We start from the raw sequence: 13,940 nt of genomic DNA, 5'->3' as shown, positions 1-13,940 counted from the left end.
ACTTGAACAAAAACAATGGAAGTTCTCGAAAAACGATTAAAAAATTTTGAATCAATTTGAAATTCCTCTTTGAAAAATAAAATCATAGAATTTTCTGTTTGTAATTTTGAAATAGTACGTTGAGAGGTAATTTCGGAACGTCCGTTGATCCCCACTCACCAAACAATAGGTAATGTCACCATACATATTTGACTACAGTGCGTGACCATGACGTTTACCTGGTTTACCTGTTCTGTTGTCTCTGTTGTAACAACAGAGGTTACGCCTGTGACGAACAAAAAAAATGATTACAACTGTAAAAACAGTCGCCGAAGATCGTATTATCCTCCAAAGTAATGGAGAGTGATTACTCACGGAATTTTGTAACTAATAAAGTGCGGAATTTCAAGGATTTTGACTATCAAGCTCGTGAAAAGTGAAATCGGTTACTTAACCCCTGTGAATTGTTCGGTGAACGAGAGTGATGGAAGAGCGTCCGAGTCAATGAACGTGGTATTGCCCTCGGGAAGTCATTAATTACTGTCAGAATGTCCCAAGGTATTTATTCATGTATTTTTCTTTTTTTTTATTTCGTAAAAATTTGATTTTCGAGGGAAAAAGTTTTTTTTCTGCTAATTACAGAGGACTTTTTGCGGGATGTGGCCAGGGCTATCGAAGGATGCAACACAATCCGGTATCCGACGTACAGAACTGCTGCTAAGGTTCAAATATTACACAGCGAACTCCACAGTAAGTTAATTAAACATCACTGTTAACACTTTTTGGTTGAAGGTTTTGGTACACTTCTAGGAAATTTTCAGCTCAATTATTCTCCGCAAAAATGTTTTTGTTTCTCAATTTTTTTGTTTTTTTTTCTTTATTTTGATTTTTATTAAAATTTAAGGAAGTCGAGGAATTTTCGTCTTTTCGATGCTCAAAAATTTGGAATTCCGTTGATTTTTCTGCGAAATTTTATGATTTTTTCCCCTCTATATCAAATTATTAAAAAAAATGTTTTTTTTTTTAATTTTTTGTCTTCATTACTGGAATAATTCTGTATTTAAAAGAGGTATTTGAACGTCCTTGAGTGGTTGTTTGACCCTCAAAATGATTTGACCATCAAATTGAAGGGTTTTGAGAGATTATTTAATCCTCAAGATCATTTGACCCTCAATTCCAAAAGCCTCGAAAGGATCATTTCATCCACTTCTTGGAAATTTTTATTAAGTAACAGATCTACTAGAATTCCAAGCAAATTTGCCATTAAAAATTGAAAATTTTATGGAAAACTCAATGGAAACGATAAATTTTAGGTCAATTATTCGATGGAAATTGACAGAAATCAGGAAATTCCAGCAGTATAAATTTTAGAATTTTTCATTAATTAGAAATTCAGTATAATTTCGGACCAACATGTCCGGAATTATAAATTCATGTTTTCATTAAAATTCAAGTGACTTGAGAAATAGTTGTCTTTTCGTTGCTCAAAAATTTGGAATTCCGTTGATTTTTCTGTGAAATTTTATGATTTTTCCCTCTTATTTCGATATCTCAACTGTTCGGAGCTGTCAATAAAATTTAAGTTTTCTTTTCTAACAGTATGCTCTGACCGAATCCACACAAAATTAAAAAAATTGTAGATTAAATTTTAATCCTCAAGATCATTTGACCCTCAATTCCAAAAGTCTTTAAAGAATCATTTCACCCACTTTTTGGAAATTTTTATTAAGTGACAAATCTACTAGAATTCCAAGAATATTTGCCATTGAAAATTGATAATTTTATGGAAAACTCAATGGAAACGATAAATTTTAGGTCAATTCTTCAGTGGAAATTTATAGAAACCAGGAAATTTCACGTGTAGATATTTTTGAATTTTCAATTCTTTGAAAATTCAACACATAATTCCGGACTAACAATTCATATTTTCATTAAAATTCAAGTGGCTTGAGAATTTTTGGCCTTTTTGTTACTCAAAAATTTGGAATTCCATTGATTTTTCAGTGAAATTTCATGACATTTTCCTCTTATACTGAAAAATGTTAATCTACATCGTGAAAATTGAAAAAAAAATCATTTTCTTTATTCAAAGAATTTCCAGTGATTTTCTGTTTCATTTTTCCAGTGCAATATGTCGAGTTGAAAACAGTAATGGGTGTCTTTGAGCGTCACCGGCTGTCAGTAACCGAGAACTCTGTTCCACTGGACGAGACAGAAATAGAGGACGTTATATCCGATATTTACTTCGCCTCTCACAAGGAGTGCGAGGTGGATTTCGATGTCAATCAGGCAACGAAGTTGGCTGTTAACTGTGTAATAAGGATTTTCGATCAGTGAGTCATCTTATCCCCAATGGATTCAATTAATGTTTGAACCTCGCATCAGTTCATTAATTATCATATAGACTGTTTCACGAATATCTGAGAGACTTGTGGGTCTAGAGTTGAAATTTATCTCTGACTTTTCATGTCATTTAGTTCAACGTGATTGGAATTAAAAAAACATTCATCTCCAATCTGACAGCGAAATCTTCTGATATTTCTCTCTGAAATCAGTCCTCACCAAGATTATTCGTTAATTGATGGAGTAAATGCAATTAACGATTTCAAAGAATAATTACCAAGATTACGGAACAGTTAAGAAAATAGTTAAATTAATTTAGACAAGATGAATTTTTGTTACTCCAGAGAATGATTAGAATTGTAAAAAGAAGAAGAATTCTTTAAAAAATCTCTTGAAATGTTTGGCCAAAGAATTCAATTCAGATTAATTTTTCCTTAATTCACTCGTTATTGAATTACTGAAACAATTGATGAAGCAATTAATATGGCTATTCGATAAATTCAGGTGAATCATTGTCAATTAGGTAATCATTATGTATATTCGTTAATTATCTAAAAATAAGTCAATCTTTCTCATTGAGAATTGCATGAGCTACACACAAGCCCTCACGACACGTCCCCCTAAATGCCTTCGTTCTAGAGATAGTCGTAAATAATCCAGACGTGAATGTTTCACTCATTCCCCTTTATCACTTTCCCGCAGTGATCGTAAAGGAAAAGTATCAGTATTCCCAGTAAAAGTGTTCCTAACTCTTTTATGCTGCGGGAAACTCCAGGAGAAATACGAGTATCTGTATCAGTTGCTCGCAGACCACAACGCATGTTTATCCAAGGCTGCATTGCACATGTTATTAACGAACGTTTGTAAAGTAACGGAAATGTTGGGGGAGAGCGTGGCGTACGGGAGTCATCTGGTGCAGTCGAGCATTGACAGTTGCTTCATCGAGGTGAAACCATTTTCCTCATGAGATTAATTATTCATTCCCAAGACAATCCAACAAATGACAAATCATTGGTTTTTGCTTCCGAATGGAAGCTTTGTAATCGCTCAAGTTTAAGTTTCCTATTTTTTGTGTTAGGGTAACACAAAAATATTACATAAATATCATTTGAAAAGCCCAAATATACGATTTTTAGACGGTTTTAGTATGTATTTATGCGTGTATGTATGTATGTGGTTTTTTCTTAATTTTTTTCGAAATTTTTTTACAAGGGATCAATCGAATTTCATGAATTTTTTCAAGAATATAGACTGTAATAAGCTGTAGTCATTGACACCAATTGGAATTCAATTTTTCACACAGATTTAAGGCCCGGGTGCACTATCTTTCGAATGTTATCTGGATTTTTTTAATCTTTCGTAATCCAAAATTGTCAATTGAGTGGTATATCATGTGGAAATTCCCAAAAAGTACGATAGAATGATAAAAAAAATAGAACAAATTCTGAACTTTTTCCAAAGGCGGTTTTAATTGAGATTCAGACTGAGTTGAAAGAAGTGGAAATTACAAATATCTGATTCGCTGTGGCAAATTATCTATTAGCTGTCATTTTCCATGGTGGATAACAAAACACTAACTCCTCATGGGAAGTGACAGCTAGGTATCTCAATTTTCGAAACAGTGGTATGTAGTCATCTGCCATTTTTATGTGATAAAAGTGTGATTAAAAAATTCTCCAAAATATTACAACTTTTTTCAAAGAGCCTTTTCCGTAATAAATGTCTCTGTGCAGTGTGGGAAAAGATTTACGAAATCAGTCTTCCCCCTGCATGATATTGGGTGACAGGCCGCCATTCGTTACCGTAAATCAGATACATTTTTCAATTTTTTGTTATTCAACTTATTCTGAATATAAATTAAAACTGCTCTTTGAAAAAATAAAGAATTTTTTCTACTTTTTTTTTGATTATTCATTCATAATTTTTCAAAACTTCTGCATGATGCAGGAATTAATTGACAATTTCAGATGACAAAAGATGAAAAAAAATATCGAGATAACGTTTGAAAGATAGATCACCCGGGCCTTAAAGAAATGATAATTTTCGGAAAATCGATTTTTCAACGATCACTCAAAAAACTGTCATCAAAATGGAATTAGTTACGGCTCAAAAGATTGATAACAATACCCTCTTGATTCTATCAGAAGATAATGGGGGTCGCACAAATCGTTGTTGAGTTACAGCACATTCTTTATGCGATTTGAAAGATAAAATCGTTTTTTTCATGATTACTGAAAGAATCATCAGTAATAGCAATTAAATCAGGGCTGGAAAAGTATATTTCAATGCCTTCTTAATCAAGTTGAAAAATGGTGAGAACAGCATCATTGCTTATCAAGTTACACAATACCGCCATGAGCTTTTTATATAAAAATCTCTATCTCTATTAAACTCAGGCACCAGTCTATTATGTTGAATACTTATTCATATTGATTCATGGTCCCGACTAACTTCTGACAGAACCTGGGTTAAACTCTGGCTAAATCCTGAATAAACCCTGATTAAATCCCGGCTGTGCACTGATTAAACCTTGATTGAGCCTTGATTAAACCCGGACTGAAAACGAATTCGAGTCTTGAGAGGATCTGAATGTAGAATTATTTGACAGAACCAAACAATACGCAAAATTTTGGTGACATTTAAATTGATGACAGTACTATAACATGAAAAAATAGAAGAAGAGAATAGTGAAATAAGAATTAAAAAGAGAGAACCCATTCGGAAGCAAATTGCTAATTGATGAGCAATAATAACTATACTCGTTTATAAAAAAATGCAATTGTCCACTTACCTCCGTTTAATTTGTTTTCCTGATTTTCGATGCATTCTTATTAATCTTGTAATTATCCCCTGAATAAACGGAATGCAAAGCCATCTCGACATTTTCTTTTCATCAACAAAATGCTTGTTTAATAAATTTAATGAACAGCTCTGTATCAATTACATAATTATCTCTTAAACGTGTCGCTTCACGACAGAATGTCGAGCCATTTTATACAGGGGACGGTGGGGCAAAATGAAACACGGGGCAAAATGAAACAGCAAGAAAATCTTGTGATCTAAGGGAGATAGAACGATTCTCATGAAAACCTTTTTTGTAGAGAATTTTACAAGCTACAAAAAAGGTCCTCTTCAAAAATGTCCTATCTCCTTTAGATGACGAGATTTTCCCACTGTTTCATTTTGCCCTGTGTTTCATTTTGCCCCATGCTCCCCTAGAGAATTTCATCACCTGCAAAAAAAACTTGTGAATTTCTCTGCAACTTCTTCACTTCCGCGACGAATGAGGATTAATCTGCACAAATCACTTTGACTTATCTCGTGTTCGTTGGTCCTACGAGTTGAATCACCTCTTCTCTGAATAAATAAGCCCACCCCTCCTCCTTCGTCCGGCGTATTAATAATCCCACCTGGCGTTTAAATAATTAAAGCCTGCTTTTACAGTCTCAGGGATGCCTTGGAGTCAGTGAGACTGAATTTGGAGTCTGGTTGATGCAGGATCCCCCGCTTCTCTCCTGGATTACAACGTTTAATCGTTTGAAAGTGTCTGAAAATAGTAGGTTCACCTTCTTCAGAATCTTCACCCAATTAAATTCATCAGGAGAAAAATTCAATCCATCAATCCGTGTCAATCATGCAGACATAAAATCGACATTATGATGTTCATCTCCATGGTGTTAAACTCGATTTCAAGGATCACGGGAGGTTGGAGAAAAAATCTTTTACAACACTGACTAATTAGTCATAAAAGCGACGTTTCGCTAAATATTTTAGCTTCTTCAGGCTCTTGACCAACTCAATGTTCTTGTTTCTACAAAAAAAAAGTTAGATTTTATAGAGACAAGAACGCTGAGTTGGTCAAGAGTCTGAAGAAGCTAATATATTTAGCGAAACGTCGCTTTTATGACTAATTAGTCAGTGTTGTAAAAGATTTTTTCTCCAACCTCCCGTGATCCTTGAAATCGAATAAAATCGACAGCATGCATCCAAGTACTGGCTATTTTTGCTCCAGTGAAATGCTTTTCTACTTTTGTAGTCGAACATCAGAGCTTTCATTTGACCTTAAGTTTCCGGGAATTTTACAATGATTTTATCATTTAAAGTTTGCAGGTCTGAATTTAAATCTTGATATTGAAGCATTAGAAACGATTTTTTAAATCAGAAAAAATTAGAAAGTTTACTTTTGGACGAAGATTGATGAAGTAATTTACAAAGTGCAGTTTTCGTAAATTACGAGCATTTTCAATAAATAATTCTGTGGCGAAGGGGTAAACTAGGATAAGGGAAATTAAAAAAAAAAATTCTATTACTTGAATCAAAAATTTTCTCAAAAGTCGTTACATTTTTCAACTTTCTTGAAAAAGTTATATTTTTGCACTTATCCCAGTTTACCACTTCGCTACAGAATTTATAAACAATTAATTTCCCACCATAAAAATCATTTGTTCAGAATCGTAAGAAATTCATTCATATTCAGAAATTTGTCAGAAATCGATTTTATGCCTAAACCATGAGGTTTCCGAAAGTTTAAAGAAATCGAAAAGTGTTTTTATTTAATTGTTCAGTAATAAATTCATGGAATTTTTGGATGCAGTTTGCTGGAATTAATGGAATTGTTTGGCCATTTCTATCACTGAAATTTTGCGATAGATTCATGAAAAATAAAGATGAATCTCTGGAAATCAGTGACATTTTCCTGGAAACTAGTAACGATGTCCCGAAAAATTAGTGACAATGTCACAAAAAATTGGTGACAAAATCACTGAATTCCAGAATTTCACACTCGTTAAATTTCCCAATCGTGAAACCCCAATAATTGGGGATAGATTCCTGAAAATCAGTGACATGTCCCTGAAAATCAAAACATTTTTTTCTCTGTTTAATCCCTCCGCATCGGTCTTGACACATTCAATGATACATTTCTGTCCACAGCCGTCCATAATATTAAGTGTTCAACGTGTAAAATTACTCCAATTCATGGGCCGAGATTCTCATGCTTGAGATGCGCTCGTTATCACCAATGCCAGACGTGTTTTTTCCTCGGGAAGGTGTCGAGTAAACACAAATTGAAGCATCCAGTGCGAGAATATTGCACGAAGGTATTTAAATTCCACGTTCCAGGCCCAGATGTACAATTTTTCGAACGTTATCTCGATGTTTTTTTTCATCTTTCGTCATCTGAAATCGTCAATTAAGTCCTGCATCATGCAGAAGTTTTGAAAAATTATGAATGAATAATCAAAAAAAAAGTAGAAAAAATTCTCAATTTTTTCAAAGAGCATTTTTTATTTATATTCAGAATAAGTTGAGTAACAGGAAATTGAAAAATGTATCTGTTTTGAAAATTGAGATACCCAGCTGTTACTTCCCATGTGGAGTTAGTGTTTTGTTATCCACCATGGAAAATGACAGCTAATATATAATTTGCCACAGCGAATCAGATATCAGTAATTTCCACTTTTTTCAACTCATTCTGAATCTCAATTAAAAACGCTCTTTGAAAAAGTTCAGAATTTTTTCTATTTTTTTAATGATTCTATCATAATTTTTGGGAATTTCTACATGATGTACCACTCAATTGACAATTTTGGATTACGAAAGATGAAAAAATCCAGATAACATTCGAAAGATAGTACACCCGGGCATTGAGTGCAAATGATTCATATCTTCACTGATTCGCTACTGAATTCTCTTTGGCAATTATCGCGGTAATGAGTGGCCCCAGAGCAAAATGTTAGAAGCCATTCTTTATAGAAAATTTCGTTATCTGCAAAATAATCTTCTGTTATTTTCTTCTAAACCCACTTGTTACCAAGATATTTACCTAATAATTCACATCAATCTCTGAGGGGATGAATTCAGTTATGAAATATTTCATTAGACAAAAATGAATGAATAAATTGGTTCGTTGAGGGAAATTAAATTAATGACGTAATGATCTTTCCAGACATCAAGTAAGGAGCTCACAAAGCTAATAGTCGAGTTGATAAGGAATAAATTACGTCTCTGCCCGACCCAGGGCTCGTCTCTCACAGCAGAAGCACAATCTCCCGAGTCTCCAACGTAAGTGAAAATAACTGGGAACTGCTTTTTGCTTCCGAATGGTCATTTTGTACATCATTTCATCCTCGAACTCGGTCAAAGGGACATTGAAACAATTTTTAAGCCATCATTGAATAAATTCAGAATATTATTCTTAGTTATCGTGTGGGACAATCAATTTTAAAAAAACTCGAAAAGCATGAAAATTAATGCATGAATTAAATTTGAAGTGAAAAAGAATGATCAGATTTCATCGATTTGTTAGCAAATAATTAAATAATCAAAATAGCACTTTTCGATAATAAAAAATTAAAAAATTAAATTTGAATGATTCCAAAGCTACATTCAGATACAAAAATGATGGAAAATCCTCGAAAAACGACAGGACGACAAGACAATTCGAGACATGAATAATTACTCTAATTATTCATAACTCGGAAGTTTTCAAAATTAATATAAATTTGAATTTATGTCGATGGATACGCTTCTACAACAGCTGCATTTGAAAACAATGATGAAATTCCATCGATTCATTAACGAACAATTAAATAAAAACAGTATTTTCTGATTTTGGGGATCATAATGAGTTGATATAACACAAAGAATTGAAAATTTAAATTTGAATGAGTCCAAAGCTTTCATTCGGCCGCAAAAATGACCTAAAATCCTCGAAATACAACAGTTCACTTTAATTATTCATAACTTTGCAATTATAAAAATTAATAAATGATTATATTCCATCGATTAATTAGCAAACAAGCCAATAAAAATAGCATTTTCTAACTTTTTGGGTCAAATTTGGGTTAAATTTAAATTTAAATGATTTCAAAGCGTTCATTCCGACGCAAAATTATTTCGGATTCGAATAATTAAATAAAAATAGCATTTTCCGATTTTTGGGATCAATAATGGCTTTATAGAACACGAAAAATTCAACACATAAATTTGAACGAGTCCAAAGCTTTCATTCGGCCGCGAAAATGACCTAAAATCCTCGAAATATAACAGTTCACTTTAATTATTCATAACTTGGCAATTATAAAAATTAATAAATGATTATATTCCATCGATTAATTAGCAAACAAGTCAATAAAAGTAGCATTTTCTAACTTTTCAGGCCATAATGGATTGATAGAACACAAAAAATCGAAAATTTTAATTTGAATGATTTCAAAGCGTTCATTCGGACGCAAAATTATTTCGGATTCAAATAATTAAATAAAAATAGCATTTTCCGATTTTTGGGATCAATAATGGCTTTATAGAACACGAAAACTTCAACACATAAATTTGAACGAGTCCAAAGCTTTCATTCGGCCGCGAAAATGACCTAAAATCCTCGAAATACAACAGTTCACTTTAATTATTCATAACTTGGCAATTATAAAAATTAATAAATGATTATATTCCATCGATTAATTAGCAAACAAGTCAATAAAAGTAGCATTTTCTAACTTTTTGGGTCATAATGGATTGATAGAACACAAAAAATCGAAAATTTAAATTTGAATGATTTCAAAGCGTTCATTCGGACGCAAAATTATTTCGGATGCGAATAATTAAATAAAAATAGCATTTTCCGATTTTTGGGATCAATAATGGTTTTATAGAACACAAAAAATCGAAAATTTTAATTTGAATGATTTCAAAGCGTTCATTCGGACGTAAAATTATTTCGGATGCGAATAATTAAATAAAAATAGCATTTTCCGATTTTTGGGATCAATAATGGTTTTATAGAACACAAAAACTTCAACACATAAATTTGAATGAGAAAAAAATTACCTACAATCCTCGAAATAAAACAGTTCACTTTCATTATTCATAAACACATGCTCCGGATCCACTTTAGATCCATTTTTCCCTCTTAATCAATGATTTGCACTTATCTATTCCTAGAAACGAGGCTCGAGGGCTCGACACGATGTCTGTCAGGAGCACTGTCAGACGAAGAGTCTTGAGTGATCCGCAAAAAGAGTTGCAGAGTATTATTAATCACCTTGAGGAGGAGAACAGACAATTGCAGGTGGAATTAATGGAGATATGCGGAGGTCGGGCTGAGCGACTGCAGCAGCATCGACGCACGGTAGAATCACAGTTGCACAGGCTAAAAATACTCAAAGTACGTATGGAATTCATTAACGTGGATAATTACTGTAATCTCGTCGCGAAGACGAAGGAGGAAACAAGTGTCGAGATTTCGTATCGATTTGGTTGCCAGAGTCTTGGGAATTACACTGTCAAAAAATTTTCGTTGAAGTTGAAAATTCATTTTTTTTTTAATTTTCCCTGGGTTGAAATAAAATTAAAACAAGTTGACAATTTGCATTTTTTTATAAATGAGTATAGTTTTTGTTGCTAATAAATTAGCAATTTGCTTCCGAATGCGTGCTCTGTTTTTAGTTATTATTTCACTATTTTCTTCTTGTATTTTTTCATGTCATAGTACTGTCATCAATTTAAATGTCATCAAAATTTTGCGTGTTATTTTGTTCTGTCAAATAAATCTACATTCAGGTCCTCTCAAGACTCGAAATCGTTTTCAGTCCGGGTTTAATCAAGGTTCTGTCAGAAGTTAGTCGGGACCATGAATCAATATGAATAAGTATTCAACATAATAGACTGGTACCTGAGTTTAATAGAGATAGAGATTAAGAAAGCATTGACATGTACTTTTCAAGCCCTGATTTAATTACTATTACTGATGATTCGTTCAGTAACCATGGAAAACCCGATTTTCTCTTTCAAATCGCATAAGCAATGTGCTGTAACTCAACAACGATTTCTGCGACCCCATTATCTTCTGAGAATCAAGAGGATATTGTTATCAATCTTTTGAGCCGTAACTAATTCCATTTTGATGACATTTTCTTGAGTGATCGTTGAAAAATCGAGTTTGGGAAAATTATCATTTTTTTAATCCGTATGAAAAATTTAATTTTAATTGCTGTCAATGAAAAGAGCTTATATTAAAGTCTACATTCATGAAACCATTTATGAATTTCAGTTAATTCTTTACATAAAAATTCATTGTATGAAATTCCATTTTTTAAAAAAAGCTCTTAGACGTTTCCTCTTGAAATAATTCATCAACAAAGTAAATTACTAATTGAAATATTAGATTTAAGAGATATTTGCAAACGAGATATTTTGTTGAAAGCGAAATTCTTCACAAAAAAAATTGACATTAATCTCTTCATCAAGAAATGATTGACATTTCGTAGTTTACAAAATCCTCGCAACAATAATTGTTGATGAATTCCTTTAAATCTCTCTTTCCTCAATCTATTTACACAATAATGAAAAGAAACTAGTTTTGAAATTGTCTAGATATGACGTGGGACGCCACTGGTCAATGCTGAAGGCAATAAAACGCTGAATGAACGATAAAAAATCATGATTACGCGACGATAACAGTATAATTCTATTTTTAGAAATATTTATTCAGCGGCCAAGGAGTTACATCGGCGCAGGTGATTAATCGCGTGCAAAGTACACCGATGCTCCCACCGATATCCTCACGATATCCAGCGTTGACTCTACCCGAGTTTGAGTTGAGTCCAATCATTCGTCAATTAAATACAGATAAACATCAACATCAAGTGGTTGATAATGGTAATGAGAGCCAGGAAAACACCTACAGAGTCTCTGAGATTAATCGGAGTGGAGAGGGTGTTGAATCACAGGAGATTTCTAATACTTATAGCAATACTGGGGTTTCTGAACCCTCGAGGATCGAGTTGAGCACTTGGATTGGGGGTAATTATGGATTTAATTGATCAGGATTGAATTGACTGATAAATAATAATTCAATTAATTAATTAAAAAAATTAAAAAATTGAGAAACCAAAAAAAAAAATTAAAAATTGAAAAGTTGTGAATAGAAAACAATTTTTTGGTATTTTCTCCTAAATTTACCTTTTTCCAAGAGAAATCAGAAATTGAGAATATTTTTTATTTTAGAAACAATGAGAATGAAGAAAAATTATAATTTGGAACAGATTGAATGTTGAAATATTGAAAGAAATTCAAGAAAAAAATTGGAAATTTTGAAATTTGTGAAAGTATCTTCTCACCATTTTTTCGTAAACTCACCCCTTTTCAAGTCTAAAATGAACGAAAATTGAAATTTCACATAAAACCATGATTGAAGAAAAAATTGAAAAATGAATTAAACAAGTAGCCCAGCGCGCAGGTGTGAATCGAGTATAGTGTTTTTTGCTAATAAATTCGCAATTTGCTTCCGAATGGATTAATCGAATTGAAGCAAAAAAGCGCTTATTCGTTTTTTGTTATTAATTTCAGAATAGTAGGGAAGTTCAACCTTGACTTGACCTTGACCTTGACTTGACCTGACTTGACCTTGTCAATGCCGGCCCAGGGTCGGGTGAATGTCGGGCCAGGGGTGGACCATGAATTGAACACGAAGAAAAGCTGTTCATATATCAACTTGAAAATATTATTCCGATTATCTCTCATATCTCCAAAACCCCTAGACTTATCGAAAAATATCATAAGACCTTTTTTGCAGCTCTTGAAATTCTCCACAAAAAATATTTCTTGACATTTTCCCTCAAACCCCCTCATTTCTCAGATAATCACCCCTGAATCTTTTTCAATAATTTGCTGCTACCAGTTCACCTCTTTCTCACTCAATCCCCCAGTTAAAACCGATTAATTACTTCTAATTATCATAATTGATCACCTGATGATTGATAATCCCCCCTGAATATTCCAGGCAATCGAACAACGATCGATCAGACGCAGAGTGGCTTTTCCCAGTGGCTGAACCCAGACAACCCCTCAATGATGAAACATAAATACTCGAAGACTGTTGACACAGACTCACCAATAGGCATGCCCCGAGACACTCCATCGTCCCTCCAACGTCCGGACAAACACTCTCAGCACAGCAGCCTCCAGAACATCCAGGGTGACCTGAACGACATATTAAACCGCCTCCAACACATGGTAGCCAACGATTGTCTCTTGGAGGAGTCATTCAGTGCTAATGACAACTGCGAACTCAAACGAGCTGCGACGGAAATGGAAGATTTATTAACTGGTTTGATAGAAGGCATGGAATCGAGGAAGGACAAGCTCGCAACCATTGTTTAATCATTTTACACGCGTAATCATGTAGTCAGTCGACACTTGTGCATTTATTAGAATTAATTTGTGTACTTTTTTATGAATGAAATGGTTTTATACAACGAATTATGAGTGGAGATTGAAGGTAATAAAGAGAGAGTATACTAAAGGAAGATTTTTTTTTTAATTTATGAATTTGCCTTCGTTTTTATTTATCAAATGCAGGGGTCATTGATATTGAATTCTTTTCCTGGGAATTTTGGGTCCATTATTTTGCAAGTATTATGACAAATACTGGATTTCAAGGGAAAATTCCAGAGAAAAAAAGTCAGATTTTTTTTATTTGACTGTTTTAGTTTTTATGAATGAAATTTTTAATGAAAAAATTTCTTGGATTCATTATCTAGACAACAGCCTTAGTAATTAGCCAATTTTGAGTCGATTATTCATAAATATTGCAAAAAACTACTGCGTTTAGAGAAAAA

At 33.2% G+C, this 13,940-nt stretch overlaps 1 protein-coding gene across 1 annotated transcript; it reads left to right on the top strand.

The window, feature by feature from the left end:
• Nucleotides 1-245: 245 nt before the first annotated feature.
• LOC107035985 (dystrophin) lies at nucleotides 246-13,605 on the top strand. The gene is made up of 10 exons (XM_015253659.1): nucleotides 246-537; nucleotides 622-729; nucleotides 2,105-2,312; nucleotides 3,025-3,268; nucleotides 5,767-5,878; nucleotides 7,255-7,421; nucleotides 8,270-8,385; nucleotides 10,264-10,486; nucleotides 11,799-12,123; nucleotides 13,103-13,605. Exons 1-10 carry the CDS (start codon nucleotides 528-530, stop codon nucleotides 13,480-13,482), a joined length of 1,893 nt encoding a protein of 630 aa, XP_015109145.1. The 5' UTR covers nucleotides 246-527; the 3' UTR covers nucleotides 13,483-13,605.
• The last annotated feature ends 335 nt before the right edge of the window (nucleotides 13,606-13,940 follow it).

The sequence above is a fragment of the Diachasma alloeum genome, unplaced genomic scaffold, assembly GCF_001412515.2.
Source record: "Diachasma alloeum isolate Michigan unplaced genomic scaffold, Dall2.0 Dall_scaffold_00203, whole genome shotgun sequence".
NCBI classification, from domain to species: domain Eukaryota; kingdom Metazoa; phylum Arthropoda; class Insecta; order Hymenoptera; family Braconidae; genus Diachasma; species Diachasma alloeum.
The sequence above is the reverse complement of the archived record's forward strand: the minus strand, read 5'-3'. Positions and strand labels throughout refer to the sequence as shown.